This window comes from Protopterus annectens, chromosome 12.part0, assembly GCF_019279795.1.
Source record: "Protopterus annectens isolate FY-2018-M chromosome 12.part0, PAN1.0, whole genome shotgun sequence".
Classification (NCBI taxonomy): Eukaryota; Metazoa; Chordata; order Ceratodontiformes; family Protopteridae; genus Protopterus; species Protopterus annectens.
This window is the reverse complement of record NC_056746.1, coordinates 210591312-210613617: the sequence shown is the minus strand read 5'-3', so window position 1 is coordinate 210613617 and position 22306 is coordinate 210591312. Positions and strand designations below refer to the sequence as shown.

General features: G+C 41.6%; 1 protein-coding gene across 1 annotated transcript in view; it reads right to left on the bottom strand.

Annotated features, from left to right (window-relative positions):
- The window catches only part of LOC122816453 (uromodulin-like), a 559619-nt gene that overhangs the window by 99251 nt on the left and 438062 nt on the right, over window positions 1-22306 (bottom strand). Inside the window, exon 12 of the mRNA XM_044089260.1 lies at window positions 2156-2313. Coding sequence (XP_043945195.1) covers window positions 2156-2313 — 158 coding nt within the window. The remainder of the gene's footprint in view (window positions 1-2155; window positions 2314-22306) is intronic.

Sequence of the window (22306 nt, the reverse complement as noted above, 5' to 3'; positions counted from 1 at the left end):
AAAACAGCTATCCTTCTTGATACATAGTTATCATCATAATCTGAAAGTCATAATATTGATACATAATTATCATCATAATCTGAAAGTCATAATCTTGATACATAGTTATCATCACAATCTGGAAGTCATAGAAGGCTTGCCCAGTAAATTGGTAGCAGAGGATTTCCAAGAGCCAATCAAAAACCTGTTCTGAGAAATGTTACAAGTAGCACCTGATGTTTTTATTTTGGCAAAGCAGGGGTGGTCACTTTGACAATGGTAGAAGGGCATGTAACTCATATTATTTCAGGCATTGTCGCATTCTGATTTTAGGTCAAGACCTTGTTTTTTGTGTAAAGGAAACAGCCATTGTAATGCTGGGCAAGTACTTCAGCTTGATTTATAGCTGCAATATCTGTCTAAATACAATCTAAGAAAAGGGGACCAGGATTGTTTATCCAAGTTCATTGCTACTCTAACAAATAGAAGTTTTAGACTATAGAGGGGTGAATCCCGTTTTGGAGTGCAGATAGTGGAAGGGGTTTAGGATTTGTGATGGTGAACTAGCCAGTTTTTTTCTTCATAGTTTGGTCACTTATTTTGGAACAGTTCAGCTGAAACAATGGGAGTTTCACTTGTCACTTATATTCTTATGCTTGCTTGGCTGCTAGAGGTGGATCGGCTATATTAGCTGGTAATATTTGTTATTTGCTTACAATGTGCTGAAGAATATCTTGATAGTCCTGAGCTGGTGTCAGCAAATGTCATGCCAGCAATAAAAAAATGCTTCCTAGTTACATAAACTGAAGTGTAAACTACAAGTATAATATATGCAGAATTAAAAGAATAAATGCACAGAAAAATATTAACTATGCTACTAAACATGATAACAGCGTATTATGATGGGAGAGTGGTTCACCTCTCATGTCTGATGAAGGAGATACTGCCAAATGACTCTGTGGAATGAAAAGAACTATTAAAAAAACAAAGGACATGGCATCTAGGTCCAGACAGGTTATCATACCACTGTACTCAGCTCTCATCAGGGCCATCATATAGTATAATGCCCTCTTTGGTATGTACCTAACCAGACACATGCAGCAACTAGAAAGTCCACAAAGGTTCCTTACAAAAAGAATACAGGGAGTAACCACAATGTTATACACAATGGCTTCAAAGCCCTTTCTTTATTCAGTATCATACAGACTTTTGCGAGGTAATCCTTGCGTGGCATACAAGGCATCCCTAGACCCTGTTTTAATGAATTTTTTCCACTTTGTTGTTGTTGTTGTTGTGTCTTTCAGCTTTTCCCGGTTAGGGGTCGCCACAGCAGAACTCCAGTCCGCTAATGATTGGCAGTTGATTGTTACGTGCCGAGTTGCCAGCCCTGACGCACAACCTTCAACGAAGGTACGCCCATTCACATATGTCTCCATGCAGAAGACGCTCTAGCTGAGAATTGAACCGGACAGCGTCTTACTGTGAGACGACAATGCTACCGCAGCACCACCACTTTGTACATCCACAAAACAAACAACATTTGAACTAATAGATTAGAAAGCCTAAATTTTACTTGCAACATAAATAGGACATGTTTGAGTGACAGATATGTTTCTCAGAGAATTCCCATTCTCTGGAACAGACTCCCCATCCATGTAATGCAGAGTTCCTCCCTATCCCTATTTAAATGCAACTTGGACCAATGGGTAAAGGGGTAATCGGAAATGTACCCCTGGTCTGGCTCCTATGTCTCTGATGGAAAGAGGCAGTCATTAAAACACCCCCCCCCCCATAAATCAAATATAAATCAAATTTGTGAGTCCATTTGTTTGCACGGCTAGGCTTTTAAGGGCCCTAGTGGTCGTTAGCCTAGTATATACTTATGAACTAAAGTATTCCTCTGCAGTGCCTTACTGGGGCTCTACAACTGTTATTTTTAAATGTATGCTTTAAAAAAAATAATTATACTAAGTCATCTTGTTGGCCAACATCCTAACTAAAATGTTGTTTATTAGCATTCATGGGTACCAGGACTTGGCTAATCAAATGCAAAAGACTTTTAAGTAAATATAGACAAAATGCTTTCATACCTATGAGTATTGATAACCAATCCATTTAGAGATGCAAAAATGTTACATGACATAATAACAATAAAAGCATAAAAAGAAATATTTACCTCACTACAGGATTCTCTGCTAAAGCGAGACTTGTTTGCATGTCCAGAAAATATGTACAGTTGTAGCTGACATTGGTCTCCTTCTTTGCGTTGATTGCACCTGTACTTTTTGGCCACAGTTGTAATACATTTTGGTAGATAGCGTGTGTTGCATTTTTCTGTGGAAACAAGGTAGAGTCACATACAGTTAATGAATACGATATACAGATGTATGTGTGTTAGCATATCATTGCTTACCTAGTGACTGAGTCGTCTTTATCTTCATTACTCATGGAGACAGGAACTCTAATCTAGCCAGAGTAGGTAGGAGCATACTTTTTGCTACATTTAGCTTGAGGGACAGAGCATTCAGTTCAGAAAATATATTTTATGCATAATAGTTTAATAGTAATGATATAATGAAAATATAATGTATTTCTTGTCAAAAGATTAGAAATACAGAATTATATTAAAACTGAAAAGGAAACAACGTGAAATAATGTCTGGAAAGTCTGTGAGAATAAACATAGCACTTGAAAACTGGAAAAACACTTTTGCCACTTTTATGACTAATAATTATCAGATAAGAGTTGTATAATTACTCTGGGATTGTACATATGTGGAATAAATAAGCTTTAATAATATTTTACATTTAAAATGTTACATGTGATATTAAAAGGACAAACGTGAGCACAACGTTGAATTATACCTATAGTATATCACTGTACTTTAGTGCCTGAAAAGTATAACATTTAATTTTTTATGAAAAAATATTAAAATTATGTTTACCTGGTACAACAAAAGCAAGCTGTAATTGCAGAAAATATAGATTTTTGACAGAAAATAGTTGCAATCTGGTCCATATAGATTCTTCATTTCCTCCCCTGTTGGAAGAGCTGTGGATTTTATTAAAGCTCTTCACTTCTCCCCACCCCTTCTGCTTAGTCTCCTTTTCCTTTCATTTTCTTACAACTGTTAAGAATTGCATTATATGTATATTATACATTTTTAAATTCTGTTTCTGCCTTTGACTATCCCACCAGGAAGGTTGTTGTCTCACCCCTTTACCCTTCCTCGGGAATAATGATTCACTGTGTCTCATCTGCAGCATCCATTTTATAATTGTACATTTTGTCTTCTTATTCTCCTGTATCTTTTGTCATTGTTGCTCTTGTTACAAATGGTAGCTACTTACACTCCTGGGGCTCCATTAAGATACACAAAAGTGTGCCTCATGTTGTTTCCTCATTTTTATTTACTGTAGTGCATGTTAACTTCTAGTTCATGCTTCGAGTGCAGTCTGTAAAATTTGTGTTGCCCTCTCTGCAAGTACCTCTATTGTGCCTATGTCTTTGCAAGTATGAGGGATCTAGAACTGCATAAACTCATGTAGACAGATTCTTACCCCTGTTCTAGTGAGATAGCTTCAGGAGCTTTTTCCTTTTATTGCTGGTGTCTTTTCCTATTAATAATAGCAGGGCACTGGCTTTATCTGCGGCTCCTTCACACTGCCTGCTTACCTGTGGTTACTCAATACAACTGCACCACTGCCCATACCTGCCACTGCATTCCCTCCAGTTGTTCATACTTTCCTTTTGTGTCATCTTTTTCTTTTCACGTGTGTGTGTGTGTGTGTGTGTGTGTGTGTGTGTGTGTGTGTGTGTGTGTGTGTGTGTTCATGCCTATACTTGCATGTATATATTTAGATTCAATTCCAGATGATATAATATGGTTACCAGTAGTGCTACTACTGAATCAAGACATGAGTTTCTTTAAACCACACCAATTTTTACACTATTCTTAACTCTTACTGTGCAAAAGAAGTAATTTTATTCACTGCATTAAACAGGTGCTCCACATGAAATGTAGAGGTACAAAACATTTTCACCTGTTGGCATTTAAAGTAAAACATGGCCATTTTAAGTTATCTGTTGTACCTCTGGCTGGCATTATTTTTATGACTTGGTGACAAATTAGGAAGCAGAAGGTAATCACTCAGTGTTGACCTGATTATGGAGTTTTTCTGAGTTTCTGTATATTAATTGATTTAGAAAATTGGTTCATACAGTATCAGGATTGGAAATCACTGGCTTATCATTTAAAGGGACTATGAAAAATTTTTTAACACCTCGCTGTTGTACTGTATAGAAAAGCAAAAGCCACAGTAAACAAAGAAAATTGTCTTGTCTGCATACTTGGTAATCATTGCACTTTATGTCACAAAAAAGGAATCATCGAACTAGTTACTCTGACTCTTGTTTTTGCTAGCAGTTTCATCAGTCTTCAGCTATTCAAGTCTCACCAAGATTCCTAGAAATACTGCTGCTTTTAACAACATTACAGAAGTATTGAATATTGTATTTATTTATTCATTCATGCATTCATTCATTTGTTTATTTAGTCTTTGTTAACCAGATTAAAGCACTGATCCTGCTGGACCATTTTTTAGGCTCAGCCTAGGTGAATGCAAAATGTATAATAAACATACAGCATTTTGAAATAAACATAAAGTGTAAACATAAAGTGCTCAGTGGTGCTTAAATGTATTGGAGAGGTATATATAAAAGTATAGCAGCATTCCCCATGTCTATGTAGCCAAATGGTTAGAGTGACAGCCATATGTGCTACAGGTGCAGGGTTGAAATACACAGACAGGTTATTAATCAGTTATTTTGCAAATACACATTATGAGAAGTATTTTTAAATCCTGCTTTGCTGCGCTCAGCTAAGCACAGCTAAGCCTTGCCAAGCACTGCTTAAACAAGAAATGTTTTAGCAGTACTTAGCTGGTTTGCACATTGCTAAACTGTGCAAAGCACTGCTAAGCAATGCCAGCTTAAGCATTGCTCAACTCAGCTAAGCTGGTTTGCACACTGCTAAGCATTAAGCAATGCTCAGTGGGTTTGCATGGTGCTAAGTGATGCGCCACATATTTAAAAATTGCCCAGTGGTGGTAGAGGGTGTGAAAACAGGCTTATTTAAGTGTAAAAGGCAGGAATACAGCAGAATCAGTTGGAATTTGAACTTGCCAGGAACTATGGCAGGTGTTGAGAGAGGGTGCACACTTCTGAGTGCAGCTGTGGGGCATTTTGGAGTCCAGGGTCATGGTTGGACTCCTTGTGAAATACCATGACATCCAGCTGCTGCAGGGCCAGTACCAGGGACTGGAATACAAGTCAGAAGCCTGGGACCAACTGGCATGTGATCTCACCAGTGCAACAGGTATCCCCTGCACAGGTGAGCAGGTCCGTCATCATTATGACGATCTGAAGCAACTGAAGGGGGGACTTCTGAACATCTGGGTCCAGGATGCTCAGGAAGAGAATGCCCCACATGTTTGTAAGTACTGTTAGCATTATGTTAGTAATACGCAATCTGAATGACAGATAGGTACACATAATGGTGTGCTTCTCTCCCTACAGCTGCAGAAGACAGAGCTCGCAACCTAGAGGCCCATGCAGAGTGCCTGGCCAGGTTGTGCATGAGTGTGGCGAGTATAGATGTATCTTGCAATCTATAGTCATATAAGCAAGAAAGAGTAAATTATTAACTTCCATTAGGTATATACAGTTTTGATTGTACTGCAATGAGTGTGGTCATAGACCTGGACTGAAATAAGTGAGTAATGCCACATATAGTTCAATAAAGATGAAAGCATGAAACCTGAAAATGTTAAGGAAATAAAATTTCTACTGCATTAATTGTGGAATTACAGCTGTATTGCAACGCCTGCATTATATGAACTGTTCTGCAATAAAGACTTGAAAATATGCCAATAACTGCATGAAGTCACCCCTAATAAAGCTGTGTTGTGCAATATCTATTTTGGGCTGTTGTTCATGAAATCAAGTATTCCATCTGCTCTGAACTAAAAACACAAAGAATACCACTAAGTGATTCAAGGTTACCTAAGAAAGAGTATTCTGCTAAACTGTAGATTTAGAGCTGTACTACAAGATATATGCATTATATTTGTTCTGCACTATGATCTGAAGCAATACCAGGGAGACCCAAGTATATTGCGTATATCAGGATTGTCTTGTGTTAACCATTGCATTTCAACTAAATGCATTCCTGATCTGAGGTACAGTGTTGCAGGCAAGTATGAAACTGTAATAGATGTAGACTGCAAATATACCATCTGCAACTGTATATGGGTCAGGTAGCCAACCCAGCACTCCAATATGGTTTGTACAATCCCGCGGTAGTGGTGCTGCGGTAGCATTGTCACCTCACAGCAAGACGTGGTACTGTTTGATTCTCAGCTAGAGCATCTTCTGTGTGGAGGCATAAGTGAATGGGTGTGCCTTTGTTGAAGGTTGTGCGTCAGGGCTGGTAACTCGGCACGTAAAAATCCACTACCAAACATTAGCGGACCGGAGTTCCACTGTGGCGACCCCTAACCAGGATAAGCCAAAAGACACAACAACAACATATATTTCCACCCACTAGGGGTTTATTGTCTACACCTGCATTCTATGTATTAATGTACAGTTCACCTAGTATCTCTGTCATGCATGAATCTCATGCATGTCTTTTCAAGTGTCACTCTAGTCTTGTATACCACTCTACCTCTATTAACAGGTCATATTTTCTTACCAGGTGAGCTCTAGGAAAATATCAGTTAATCAATACGCAGCAGTGGCTCAGTTTGATAAATGCTAGGTCTGATGTACATTTTGTCACACACAGACCAGGGATTGAATCCAGTGACAAGTACTAGTAAATATTATTGAATCAGTTATGCATTGTTAGCAGATGTTCTCCCCACAGGAATTACAGGTAAATGGGTGCAGTAGGCCTAAGTATGGGTTAATAATTTGTGTGTTCAGATGTAACAGAGTGTTAACAGCATTGCTCAGGAACATGATAAGACTTCAGAAAATAAAGGAACAAAGTACAATACTAATAAAAGTTAATGCAATAAATAATATGTGTAATCCTGGTATGGCTATATGCCTGGTGTGTCTGTGAATGTCTGCTGATGGTCTAACCCAATACCTGACAAAGACAGCATGAAAGCCGTACTGTGCACGATACATGTCTCTCAAGTGTCACTCTGTCATGGACTGTGATTACTGTTGCCTAATCCCTCTGTCACAGATCTGTCATTGTCATGATTATGTCAATAGCACAGTCACACTACATCAGTCCACAGTACACCTTAGTAGTCATATATGTCCCTCTGACATGTAATAGTCCTCTGTAGTTGTGTACCCGTACCATAGGTGTTACAGCTTGGCCCATACTGTCCCATGCAGATAGCTTAAGAGGTATGCATGTGCTACAGAAGCTATAGGGCACTGTTATACATAAAGGAAGGGCAGACCTGTAGAGTATATAATAGTACTGTCGCAAACTATATAGCATATACTGGTATTAATGGACTGTATTTCTCTCTCCCCCACCACTTATCTTCATCATAATTTAGTGTTGTCATACATCAGTAATGGTTTACTATTAACATATGTTGTTCTCAAAACGTTATGTTGGGCCTTGTTTTTTATTATTGTTGTGTATTACAATGGTTGCATACTAACATATTACTTATGTTGCCCTCAGCCCTCTCTCTGGGGTGTAAGGCTCCAAATTCTGTACAAGAAACAGAGACCTATGGTCCTTTCCTACACCCATCCTGCACATCCCTACCTGCCTTTCAGTTTGTTTTCCCCCCTGCTTGCCCCCATTTCACCACTTTCCTATCACCCCTTTTTTTTTTTTTTTAAATTAGTGTGGGTTTAAGTGGAGCTAAGCAGCGTGGTGCACCACACAAACCCAAGCAAACCTTCTTAAAACTGCCTTAATCATCTTATGTTTTTCTGCCAGTGTTAGGTACATCTGCAAAATAATCACCCTTGTCATGACTCCAACAAGGCCCCTGTAAAATACAGTCCAGTGCATTAGCCCACTAGACCACTCAGCTCTGAAGTAAAACAGGTGTTTCCATCAACATATCCTGATTGTCACTGACACACTGCAAGTACATATAATGGGGAAATTGGCAGTGTATTTGGTACTGTGATGCACACACTGCAGCAGTACACAGCCAAATAAATAATAATGGATGTATGTGAGGCCTGGGATAGCAGGTATAGCTATCAACTGTACAGACTGTTGCAGAATGTCCATAGTTGTGCCCCTAGGTTTGGCATGGTTTTCACAAAAATATATGTGTCTGCTAAACTATTGGCAATTCATTGAAGAGTGAGGTTAGCAGATCATGACAGACATTTCAGTGTTACACCTCATACCCATCAGAAAACACATTCTAATGCAATTCCGGTGTCACAGACTGTATGCATGCCCATATATTTTGCAAATGCACCTGCTGCAGCACTAACTCAGTTTGTTAAATGCCTTGCATGTAGTACATTTTTCCACCCACAGTTCTGGGTTCGAATCCAATGCAATGCACTTCAGTTACATTCTTGTAAATACAGCAAATAATGACTGAGTCATGCAATTTTCACCAAAACAGGTTGCTGATACTCAGTTAACTGCTACCCATGTTAGCAAGTCAAAGGCCTGTAGGTAGGGACACACTGCACATATTTGTATAGGCTACCTATATCTCACCTACTACTGTCTGATTGGCACTGTTACATAACAGATGTACCTTAACCACATTCCTTGACTGGACTGTTATGGGTACCTTCACCCTGGCTCTGTTGTAACAACAGAGCTGACACTGCTCCCTCAGTGACACATACAGTTTGCTGTTCTCCAAAGTGTTCACATTCCCCACTATGAGTCCTAGGCAAAAGGCAGTAGCTGCAGCCTGCAACATATACAGCTGTATGTTAAGCTACCTGCCACAGACCCTCACAACCCCTTAGAACAATGGATCCACACAACACCCATACATAAAGGTGTGAGGGGCAAAGGTCAAGTGACAGGGACATGTGTCACAGTCTGCCCCCTACAAGCATTCAGAGCTGATAGACCAGCAGCTACTGCAACAGTATGCATATTTTGATTGTATGACATCTGACACTCGCATGTCTCTTCCCCTTACTGACCTCAGCCCACAATGTTTAACACTGAACTGCCAGATAATCACAAAGTCATTTGACAATGGCAACACATAACATGCAAAACTGTGGACATACCTCATAAATCTCAAAAGTGGAGAGTATTTGTACCTAGCCTTTGTGATTCTATAGTCTCCACACCTCACTAATGTCCATCTCACAGACTAAGAAAGGGGCCAAGGCCTACATGAAGGTTTTAAATATTGCATTGTTGTGTATTTCATTGGCTAATGAAAGTCTGGATGCAATTTTTTGGTAATATACTACTAAATGGTGCCCGCTGAATTGTTGTAAATACTGACACAGTTACATGATAGACTTTACATCCTGCTGCTACTCTGACTTGTTACAACCTGCTGTTATACAAGCCACCTTCTAGGTTACTTAGAGCATTTATAATATCCATAGCTGTGGCCCTCTGTCCCTCCATTCTCTCTGGCTTTGTCCAACTTTCTTGCAGTAACAAATATTGACATATTGACAGTGTGTGGGACTCCTACCACAGGAGTACCTCACATGCAAAATTATAGGTGCAGCCAGCTTCGAACCATGAACCATGTTAATATACTTAGCCCACTAAGCCACACCAGCCACCAGAAACAGAAGTTTAACTCCTGACACTATCAACAGTAGACAGACATACACTTTGACCCATGCATATTATGGAAATAGAACATGTAGTCAGGTTGTTTGGGACAGCCCTGGGATTGTGTGATCTGCTGCTCTAACCTTGCAAACATACTGTTACTGCAGTTGTATGGGAACATGGCTGTGTTGGGGGTAGGGGACTCTAGTATTGACAGTCATGCATCTGTCCTATGACCCCGTTGTTTGGCATTTCCCTCTCATACTGCAGTGGGTTCTGCTGCCTTGGGGCCTAATGCATATTATGGGGCAGCCAGTAATGGACAGAGTTCCTGTTGTCCCACATAGCTGCTGGTTCTCTGCAGGTAGCCCAGTAGCCCACTCTATTCCCTTGCATACATGCAGCAGGTCCATACATATGCTACCATAGTCTAGTACCCCATACATTTGATGTAAAAGACAGTGACTTACCTTGTGAACACAGCAGTTGAGATAACAGTGCTTCAGGGATGACTCTGTTTGATGCATGCAGTACGCAAGCCAATACATGGTAAGGTACAGGTTATGTGGTGTGGCTGGCATCCTTTTTACTATGTATGTGAGTCAGAGTGAAGTGTCAGTCCCTGGGATACGAGGTTGTAGGTGCATGTGCTACACGTTGCCTCTTTGCCAAGGCTAGGGCATACTGGGCACACTTATGTCTGCCTACAGGGACAGCCTCAGGGGTTCCTCCTCTGAGTCCCCTTGTGGGTGTGGGGACCTTGGTACTGGTTGGAGGACATTTCTGACCTTCTAAATGGGCTTTTACAACCTCTGTTAAAATTTTACTATCTTGTACATGGAAAGTTTCTGTGTACACACTTCTAACACCAACACAAGATCTGCACGAATACCTATCTGCTTCATGAATCGCAAAACAACCTCATTTGCATGCAATTCACCTGCTTATGAGGTGATTTGCATGCTATGGATACTTCTGTATCTGCATGCTTGTAAACGCCCCTCTGCTCTGTTTACTGGATTGCACGGCTGCTTAATTCCATGTAAGCTCCATGCTACTCTGCCTACATGGAAAATCACCCCGTGTAAGATTTATTGAAGTCCCCCCTTAGGTATTCAGTTCAGTTGTATATTTACATTATATACAGGAAAGAAAGAAAGAAAAATGGATGATAAAGTATTATTATCATTATTCTGTGAGGGTCAGAGGGAGGAAAGTATGTAGAGATAGTTCCAAGAGAAGGTGATGGGTAGGAAAAGTTAGAGAAAGGGTGGGGACTGACAGGAGATGATATGGAGTTATGAAATATATCTAAGTGGTGATTATGATCATGGAGAGGAGATGACTGGGCATGGGCTGTTATCAGCTAATTCCTTGGGATCTGTAGCATTAAATGTTTCTTCTATGAATAGGTGCTTTGTAAGGACTTGTCTGAATTTATGGAAGGGAGAAGTGGATTGTAATTCAGTTGGATGGGATCCCCATATTTGATGTGCCATTATTGAAAATCTGTAGGAACAGAGTGGAATGGAGTTTGTTTTGAGAAATGGTGACATTAAGTGAGAACTGGAATCTAAGTTTATCTGACATTCTTTTGGTGAGTTGACATATGAATAGTACATTGTTCTGCAGTGCATTAATTTGTATGTCAGAGATGCTAAGAATGATGTGTATTTCTATTTCACTGGAAATCATTTGGCCTTGGATAGAACTGTGCAGTGATTTACCTTGAGTGCGAGGATAGGGTGATAAATCTGCAGATATGGTTAGATGAGGTCTGAAAGCCAGACAGGTTCTTTTTTAGATGCATTAGCTATGAAGGGAGGTGCATGTTCAAAAAGAGCAAGTAGTGCTCCTTTGCCTGTAGATTTTCTGATGTTTGATGGGAGGAATTGTAACATCTTTCTTGCCCAGAATAGAAAAGTAGCTACTTTTTGGACTTTGCTGTATTGACGTTATGATGGAAGTTCAGAAAGTAGTCTAGCCAAATGTCTAATTATTTAAAGGGTGTGGCAGTTTCTGTTTGTTCTTTCTGTTTGTGGTGGGTTGACCAATTTAGTGGGACAGTGGCAACCTTTTGCCTGGATCAAAAAATAATGGTTTTGTTTTTCTTAGTACTGGGAATGAGACTACTATTTTGAGATAATTAGAGGCTAGTAAGGTCAATTTCATGTTCTATTTTAACAGTGGAGGAAGATATGTTGGACCTGTATATGCCAACATCTTATGTGTATAGAATTATAGGGGCTTGTGGGAGGCTTGGTACTGGTAAACTGTTTTTGAAAAGAGAGAATATGAATGGTGAACAAATAGATCCCTGAGATACTCCTTTGGTGAGAAATCAAATTCAGATGACTTTTTACCTATTTGGGTACCGAATTGCCTGTTAGTGAGGAACCTTTTAAACCATGAGGTAATCAGAGGGGTCCCCTACAGATGTTCAAACTTCCAAAAGGCCGACTTTCATATGGCCGAGACCATATGATCGATTTTTGGAAGTTCGAATGTTCTGAACGGACAGCTCCCTATAGCGCGGAACAGGAAAATATCCATTTTCTGCACTGTAGTACGATCTCGGAGTTGGTATATTTAAATAGCAGGGGGTGTGGGGGCGCAGTTCCCCCATGGGGTGGGGGTGCAGGGGGGCTTGCTTCCCCCCCGCTAGCAACAGGTAGGTAAGTTTTTTTTGTATGTGTTCGAAATTTCAAAAGTCGAACATATGGTCTCGGCCATATGGGTTTTTGGCTTTTTGGAATTTCGATCATGTATTGTAGACCCAATTAGAGATACCTGTAGAGATTAGGGAACTAAGCAGCAGTAAATGGCATATAAGATATTCCCCAGGCTACAGGAAGCTGAAAATTTCGTGCAGGAACAGTGTAGGAGCTTCTACACAGAAAATGGCCGCCGAGCGATTCAGGATAGTGCTGCTTTCACGTGCACGAGGGGCCCTACACTGTTCCAGCATGGAAAACTGGCAAACATGCAAATCACCTCATTTGCTGGTGAAAACCATGCAAATGAGGTGATTTAGCAATTCAACAAGCTGCCAGGTCTCCATGCTAGAACAGTGTCAGTGCAGAAATGTATTCGGAAAATGACTGAGTACATTTCTGCAACTGACAAAATGGAGGCATGACAGCTCGTGAAAAAGCATGTATTATGTACATTAGACATGCCAATGGCCAAATATAAGGCCATTGGCATTAAAAATTGATTAATTTTCATGAAAATTAAACTTTTTTTATTTTGGCCGATCTCTGCCATTTAAGTATAGGGCAGCAGCGCGCAAACGGGATTGTGCCGAAAATAAAAAAAATATGGGAAAACTCAATTTTAAGTTAAATCTTCATTTTGCCATTATAGTCTATGACATGCAGAATGTAAACAATATCAGGGAGCACTGGTTGTCAAGGGGAAAGGGTCCATTTTAATGCAGTAACTAATGACCTACACACTGGGGTATGCAAATGAGGGGAGTTATACTGAATCACATATTTCTTCAAAGTGTCAGCTTGTACCTAACCATGTAGGTGCAGCAGTACAACAGTGCAAGTCTAAGAGCTGGATGACTTCATAAGGGGCTGTGTCATGCTTGCTGTAAGGTTATTGGAGATCTGTGGCCTATGTTTGCCCTTAGCTAAGCACAGCTAAGGAAGGGGTGTGTCAAATGTGACTGAGCACTGTGTACATAACCTAAACGGGTGTGCGTGCCATGCACTAGGTTTTAAACAAACAAAAAAAAAACAACAAAAAAGAGGAAATGGCAGCACTGTTTACATTTTAGCACTGAGTATGCGAGACATGCCTTAGGGCTTAAATAGGGAGGAAGTGGGAAGGGGAAACAGCAGTAGGAAGGCAATCAAGGAGAACTAGCATAGCTGGCAGATGAAATGTATCAGAAACAGCCAATTATACATGCAGCAACCCAGCACACTACTATAAACTATGCAAACACCTTTCAGACTATTTTGTCCCACAAACTCTACACCACTGGTGTACACAGACCAGGATCATTATAGAGCATGTGTTTGGGATGCTGAAGTCACGGTTCCGCTGCCTTGACATATCCGGTGGAGCCTTGCAGTACTCTGCAGCTACATGTACACAAATGGTCATAATATGTGCCATGCTACACAATATTATCCTGCAGAAACAGCTGCAGCAGGAACAGCACGGGCAGGGCCACACAGCGCCTCACCATTGCCAAGGCCAGCACAGGCACAGAGGGACTAGGAGGAACTTCCTGAGCCTGCCCCTGTAGGCAGAAGGAAGTGTATCCAGTATGCCCTGTCCTTGACAAAGAGGCAATGCATAGCATACACACTGACACTGAAGCAACAGAAAAATTAAAACAAACTGAAATAAATAAAACAAAATCCACGTCAGCAGAACCAGCAGCAAAAAATCCAATGTTAAGTGTTTTATTAACATCCACTTTTTGTTCAAAAAAACTTGACTTGGATTGAGCTGAAAAGCTGACGTGGATTTTGTTTTATTTATACACACTGACACTGTAGGGACCCAGGAACTGATACCTCACTCTGACTCACACATACAGTAAAAGGGATGCCAAACATGACGCCACCTGTGCTTTACCGTGTATAGGGAGTGTACTACGTGCATCTGACATAGTCAACCCTCCAGCACCATCCTTAATACTGGCCCAGCAACAAGGTGAGTCACCCCTCCTATCAATTACTAAATAGAGTAGTATGTTCTGATAGTTGTATGTATGGTATGGATGGAAGCATTCAAAGGAATTGGGTGGCTGAATGGGATAGCAGCAGACAGCTGACAGCTATATGGGACAGCAGGAAATTCATAACAAATACTGGTTGGTATCAGCATACTAGGCAGTACTACACAAGGTGACAACTCCCACCACAGTACATGTGATGGCCCAAATAACTGTGGGTGTCAATAGGTCACACACATGGATGTCAATGAAGGTCACATACCCACCACCAGCCTCACCCAGCAGGACAGGTGTAGATGACCATAAAGAAAGGCTGGGCTAAGGCCCCCAAATGATAGCAATGATGAACAGCCCCCCTCCAGACCTACACAGACATACTACAACAGGTCTGGCAGTTGCATTTTAGTTCTGAAGGGTAAGAAGTCTGAAACTGAAATTTATGCCATTAAAATCTAACATGTGTACTCTACTGATATGCCTCCTTTCTGCATGATAGGTCACAATACAATATGAAATGGAAGCCAACAGAGTAGCTGAAATACCAGTACAGTCATTGCAAATGTTTAAAGTCTTCAGGTGTACACCGCCCCACACACAATTCCATGTAGAAATGCAGTAACATGTAAGTGTGAGGAATAATATCACTGGAGCACAGATTGCCAGAGCTGTCCCAATCTACACGATAGATTGTTGCATGTGTAAAATATGCAGGGGTCAGTGTGCTAAGTTTGTTGTGTGTTTAATATTGCCTGGAAGTGGTCAACATGTAGGCCTGGATGGTTGTGTCTCAGTGGCCTAGGTACAGTACTGTGGTCGACAGGGCTATGTTCCAGCAACTGCAGTGACAACCACACTGCTTCTCAGCTACACCCATATCCGCAGTTGTACATACTCACTGTCTACATGTCAATATCTGTCACCATCGGAAAACTGGACATGCCATGAATGGGAGCCCATACATAGAAACAGTACACAGGTGGAAGTACCCTACAGAGTGCATATAAAATAACTGTCAACTGCACACAACTTTGGAATTATACATAGAGGTTAGCATCACATTAGTTGTCTCTATGGAATATTGATAGTCTGGCCAATCACTGGCAGACCACAAAAGGCACAGTTATAAAGTAGTGGCAGGCTGCCCATGTCCACACACAAGGCAGCATAAGGGGAATGTCCCAGGTATATCTTTGAGTCAGGTTCTAGTAGCTTTCATAACACACATGCACCCATCTCACTCCACCATCAGCCACAGGTTTATCACAGGTCATGTCCTTGCTGTAGAGAATGAGTACAGCATGAACCCATCTCTGTATGGGAATACAAACATGATGCTGCATGCTGAATAGGTGTCCCATACAAGTATGTCCTTAGCTGTAAGCAGCAGCCTGCCCACATCCAGACTCATGGATCAGTATGAACAGGAAGGATTGACAGGAACACCTCAACCACTTACTACTTTCACCCCAGGGTAATCCACTGGCTTGCAGCCTGGGAATGTATGAGTGACAGAATACACTGGCCTGCTACAGATGGCCTGCAGCACTCTCAGATGGCCTACAGTCCTGTGGCAAAGGCCCATGCCTCACCCATAGTGTAAACAGAAAACAAATGCAAGGTCACGCTGACAAATGCCAGTAGCATGTCCCATGTCCTACTGCAAGAACTGTGGACTAGGCCATAAATACTTCTGGGATAAAGGCCCAGCTATAGGGATACCTTGGAGATATTGCTTTCATAATGTTAGGAAGAGGAAAGAATAACAGCAGGGGGGTGTAGAAGCATGGATGTCATGAAGTGTGTGAAGTCTGAAACTCTAATGTCTGCCCATACTACCCCCTGACTGTAAACCCATGAATGAATAGCCACAAAACTGCTTGTAAACCACAATATGAAAGTAAACAGACCAGATATATGAGTCCTGCCTCTGGATAACCTGGGTGTATTTGTACTGCTGAGAGGTATGGCCCCAGCAGGATATGGCCATTCCATTAAGTTGAGAAAAGCACAAGAAGGGGATCCCCAGCCAGCATACTACCAAGGTGCTAGACCATTTACACAGAACCAGCAGTCTATTGTCTGTAGCTACCCCTTCACAATGGCAGGAGTGTGCCAGAATGTGTAGTCTGTGCCTCAGAATATTGGTCTTAGCTTCATTCATCTTGTATTTCCCTGGTAAATAACTGTGAGCAAAGAATGATATCTGTCAGTAGTTGATGACATGATACATCACAATGTAAAACAGTACACATGTCAGAAACTCTATGCTACAACCAACCATGTTACACAAGCAGCACAGACAGCAATAGTTACAATAGCCCCCATATGTTACGCCCATATGTCTCCATATTGGCAACCTATCTACAGATATCCTGCAGAAACAGGTTGCTAGGTGTAGCTGTAGCACACAAACCCTGAACTGGAGTCCATCTCTCCATGGAATGGATGCACACACTCAGTACAGAATGTCATACTGGGCATACTCCTACACTTTTGAAGCCCATGTCTGACAACACAGTGGACTATAGATATCTGTTATTCGCAGATGTCTGTGCACACGCACCAGATTGTACACCATTTATACTTCACAGGCACACACATTGGATTGGAATACTCACACATATCTAAGGCCAACATAATATAATATGTCAAACACACACACACACACACACACACACACACACACACACACACACACACACACAGATGTGGGGATGAGAGAGACAGCAACAGTGAGAATCCCATTATGAGGCCTTTCCCACCCAGCACACATCCCATTGACCTATATCACATGATGTGCTGATGTCATTCACTGTAGAAATCCCTTTTGTTAACCCTCAGCCCTATAGTATCAGTTGTGCTTGTGATAACTGTGTAACACTATAGTACAAATAAGTATTCATGTAGCATTTGTAATCTCAGTCCTGTCAAATGTAAAGTTCTGTGTGAGTGTGTGCGTGTTTCTAGATGAATGAGCTTGAGGCCATTCACACTCATTACACTTCCCATTGTCTTACTTTAGCACTCCTGCTGATGTCAGTCACCCTGAAATAACCCTTTGGGCAACATGCAGTGCTATAAGTTCCATGGCGCACGTGATAACTGTATAATAATATAGTGTAACAAACTAGTTAGGTAGGAGTTCTAATCCTGGTTCTAGCAAATTTGAAAATGTATGTACTCATGTGAGAAAGTATGTTTGTCTTTGTAAAGACATGAATTTGAGGCCATTCACATTCACTACACTTCCCTTACCTCTCCTTTAGCACTGCTGCTGATGTCACTCACCTTCAAAGATACCTTTGGACAGCTCACCAACATATAAGCTCTGTGGTGCTTGCGATAACTGTGTAGTACTATAGTGTAGCAAACTAATTAGGTAGGAGTTCTAATCCCAGTCCTGGCAACTATGAAAATGTGTGTGTTTATATGAGAGAGTATGTGTGCCTTTGTAGGGGCATGATTTTGAGGCCATTTACACCCACTACACTTCCTTTACCCCTCCTTTAGCACTGCTGCTGATGTCACTCACCTTCAAAGATACCTTTGGACAGCTTTCCTACATATAAACTCTGTTGCGCTCATGATAACTGTGTGATACTGTAGTGCAAAACATTACTTAGGTAGGAGTTCTAATCTCAGTACTGGCAATTGTAAAAGTGTGTCTGTTTGTGTGAGTGTGTGTGTACATCTGTAGGTTGAAGTATTTTGTGTCCATACACAGCCAGTACATTTCAAAGTGTAATACTTACAATGGCTGCTGATGTCACTCACCTTAGAGGTATGTTTGGACACTATTCTACCTATAAGCTCCGTAGCACATGTGATAAATGTGTAACAATGTAGTAGCAATAATGACATAGGTAGGGGTTTGAATCTCATTCCTGGCAAGTGTGTGTGTGTGTGTGTGTGTGTGTGTGTGTGTGTGTGTGTGTATGTATATATATATATATATATATATATATATATATATATATATATATGTATATGTATATATTTATTTATTTATTTATTTATGTGTGATTGTGCCTTAAAAATTTTGGCCTCCTTTACACTCAGTACACTTCTCAGTGCCATACTTTACCAGTCCTGCAGATATCATTCACCTTGGAAGCACCTGTTGGCAACCCTAAACCATGTAAAGTCAGCGGCGTGTGTGATAAATGTGTAACATAAAGGTATGAAAGCACTGTTAGATAGAGATTCAAACCTCACTCCTGGCAACTGTAAATGTGTGTGTAGGGTAAAGTATTTTATGAAATCTCTCACCCACGACATCACCCAATGATAGTATTTACAAGGGCTGGTGATGTTTTTCAATTTAGAAGTACCTTGGGACAACATCCATTCTATAAGCTTCATGGTGTGTGCGATAAATGTGTAACACTGCAGTAACAATACATAGATAGGTAGGGGTTCGAAACTCAGTACTCACAAGTGTGTGTCTCTGTCTGTCATCAGTATCCTGTGGAGGTGTTGGTGTGTTTGTGTAATAAGGGGATCCATTGGTGGGGTGGGTTTTGCTAAATTATTATATTGATGACCTAGTATATGTCCCAATGTCCACATTACAAGGCCAACAGTTGTCAAACACCATAGAGGTTGGTGTAGACAATCCACAGTTGCCATGTGCAATGATTATGTGACAGTATTGAATAGTTAATAATATAGGCAACCCTTCTAATACTCAGAGACCACTCTCAACCCAGGAATCATACACACATACATTGGCTAGGCATCAATCACTATATCAGTGGTTCTCCTGCAAACTGCCTCACAGATAGTACTGACGGTGTGATTGCAGTGGACTCCATGTCAAACCAATGACCAGACATGACTGATGTCACACAGGGTATGGACCCATGTCCTTTCATGTTTGGGATCTGCCCTTCTGAGGTGCAGGAGAACACAAAGGCACCCTGGCTGAAAATGCTTGCATACAACAGTAAGGTTGGTGGCAGCTCTCCCAATCCTTGTGATGTTGACATCATGCACAAAGACCACTTGACACCTATGACTGTTGTCAGAACCCTGGACATTACCTCAATGCCAAGAGATGTGCCGCCATTACCTTTGGTAATACAATGGCTCACATGAAGTAATATATTGGTGATAGTCCACTGAACAGTGACATTGTTATAACAGAACGGGAAACACAGGTGTCAGCTGCCTGTTGACCACAACAGTGCCACTAGCATCAGAAATTACTTTGATGTTACATCTCCTGACTAAGTGTATGTTATTCAGCAAGTAAAAGGACATGGTCACCCTGCACCATCCCCTTAGTAGCCCAATCAATGTGTATAGTGGCCCTTTTGCCATGTTCCCCACTGGACACCTGCAACAACTATAGAGTCTGCAAATGTACCCCACAAAGGGAATGCCATGCCTTATACACATGCCCTGTATAGACAGACTCCAATAACTCCAATGAATCCCAGTATCATACTGTCTATGTAGGTGCAATCACTACCTCAGTTACACAGCCATGTCTCACCAAACTAGGTCAGGAATGCTACATCTGAAGATACCAATCAGTCCACACAACATGCGCCAGGGACCTCAAGCACACTTCCACACTTCAAAGGACATGCCTGTGGGACAGGTGCACAACCCAGACACTGTCCATTTTATGGAATATAAATCACGTACATGTGAAGCAGTGCACATCACTGGCCACCCACAATAGAATTCTGGATGAGTAGATGGGGAATAAAATACCCACCCCTGGGGACCACTCCACTGACTATACTCCTGAACCACACTGCACTGGGACTATTATCATGTGGCCTGATGCCAAGGTATTCCCTTGGGCTAGCCTTGTAGAGCCTTCAGGCCCATTCACCTACTACACAACTTTGAAGAAATGAACCTATGGATCTCAGTACTGGCAAGTGTGTGTGTGTTTGAATAGTAATCTCACTGTGTTTGATGAGTATCCCCTGTGGCTGTAGTTATTCGCAATCAGAGGTGTGTCCAAACGACAACATGTACCATTCTCCGCTCTACAACAGATGTTGTAAATCAACATATACCTATGTACAAACCTCAGCCCTATAATCTGTGAGGCATATGCAGTCACTGTGTTACAGACCTGGGAAATCTGTGCAGATACAGCTGTACCCTGCCTAAGACATGGTGTATGTGTTACCACACTCTGATACCCCTTGGTCTTGCTGCAGGGCCACATTCTGGTAACACACAGATGCCTAGAACAGAAACAGGATACAGCATGTGAGAACGCATTCACTCAGCACTTCACTTGTGGGGGGGAGGGGTAAAGCTGGCACTGAATGTGTTACCAAGACTGTAGCCAATATCTGTCTCAGGATAGGTATTAACATTGTGCAGTAATTCACAGCACTTGTCTTTAATGCTGTGGAGGTTGTTGATGTAACTATCAAAGGCTGTTGTGATTGTTGTCAGTGTCTGCTGCATGTCTGCCTTCATAGATTCCTGTAGTGGATTCCATGAGGGATCCCAAGTTGTGTTTGAGGCTAATAAGGGAGTTCAACAGTCATGGGACACCACCTTTCTCTGCAACAGTGTCCTCCTCCTGTTGTACACTTTAGTAATGGCAGGGGACCATCACATTGTTTCTCAGGGTTTGGAGGACAGTGTCTGAGTTCTGTCGGCTCTGGCTAGTACCATGCATTCATGTACCTGTTTGTACAGTGCATATGTGTATGATTCGACAGTCATGCAGCTACTTCCCAATGCCATGGGTTCAGTGAAGTCATCCACCCCTGTTTTCATGGCTGCAAAGTCAGCCTTGGAGAGGTTTTGCAAGGTGGTTACCTTTGTGGGCAGTGTGGCAGACATTTTGAGTTCCATGTTGATTACAGCCTGTGTGGCTATCACCAGGTAGGGAATGACAACTGTGGATGAGCAACAGTCCCATTTTTAAGAAGTCAATGCAGGTCAAGGTTGTTGCATCCTCTATCAGGGGTCAGTATGAGCTGGCCCAGGGCACTGGAAATGATAAATCCCAGGAAGTGTTGGGCCACTGTACTGGTGCTTGACTACTTTCCCCAGGTGATGGAGGGGTAGTTAAAGTCTCATACTATGTCAGTGTTGCGTTGGACCATCATAGATGGCAGCATGTTGATGAATGTGCATTGACAGTCTAGGGACATAGATGTGGACCCATAGCAGGCTATGGTCTGTATTACCCCAAGGCAGTTGTATTGGAAGTATCTTCAATGCCTGATACTGCAGGGCTGCTGTCTACTGCTGTGAACAACTTCTCCATTACAGCAGACATGTTAATGCCCTCCACTCCAGTGAGTGCTTTGAGTGACTGCATCCTGGCAGTTAGATGTCTACTGTTGAGCAGCATGACCCTCAGATTGCATACATGTTGTCTAGCTGTTACTGTGGTAATTACATTAGGAACACTGCCTAATAAGGCATCATAGGGGTGGCAAAACACTTAGCTAGTACCTGGAAACCCAGCGCTGACAGATGTAGGACATCTGTGGCAAGTCATTGGATTCTGTCAATCATGTCATCCCAAGCAGTGAGGTACTGTATCCCCTGAGAATGACACAAGACATGTAAGCCAGTGTTGCAGTCAATCATCTATTGATAGTACTGCAGCATCATTCTGGGTGATAGCGGTACACTGCTCAGGGCTACTGTCACACCTGTCTGGACCACATAATCAGAGAGTTCAACCAAGTCTCTTGTCATGTAGTCCAGGGAGGTGTGTCCCAAGTCATTCACACCCACATGAATACAGAGTGATACTCATAGTTGTTGTGGAGTGCCATGACTGGCTGTGTCATGTGTTGGATGCTGGCATGTGATAGATATTTGGCTTTTACTTGCTCCATATTCAACTTAGTAAGTGGGAT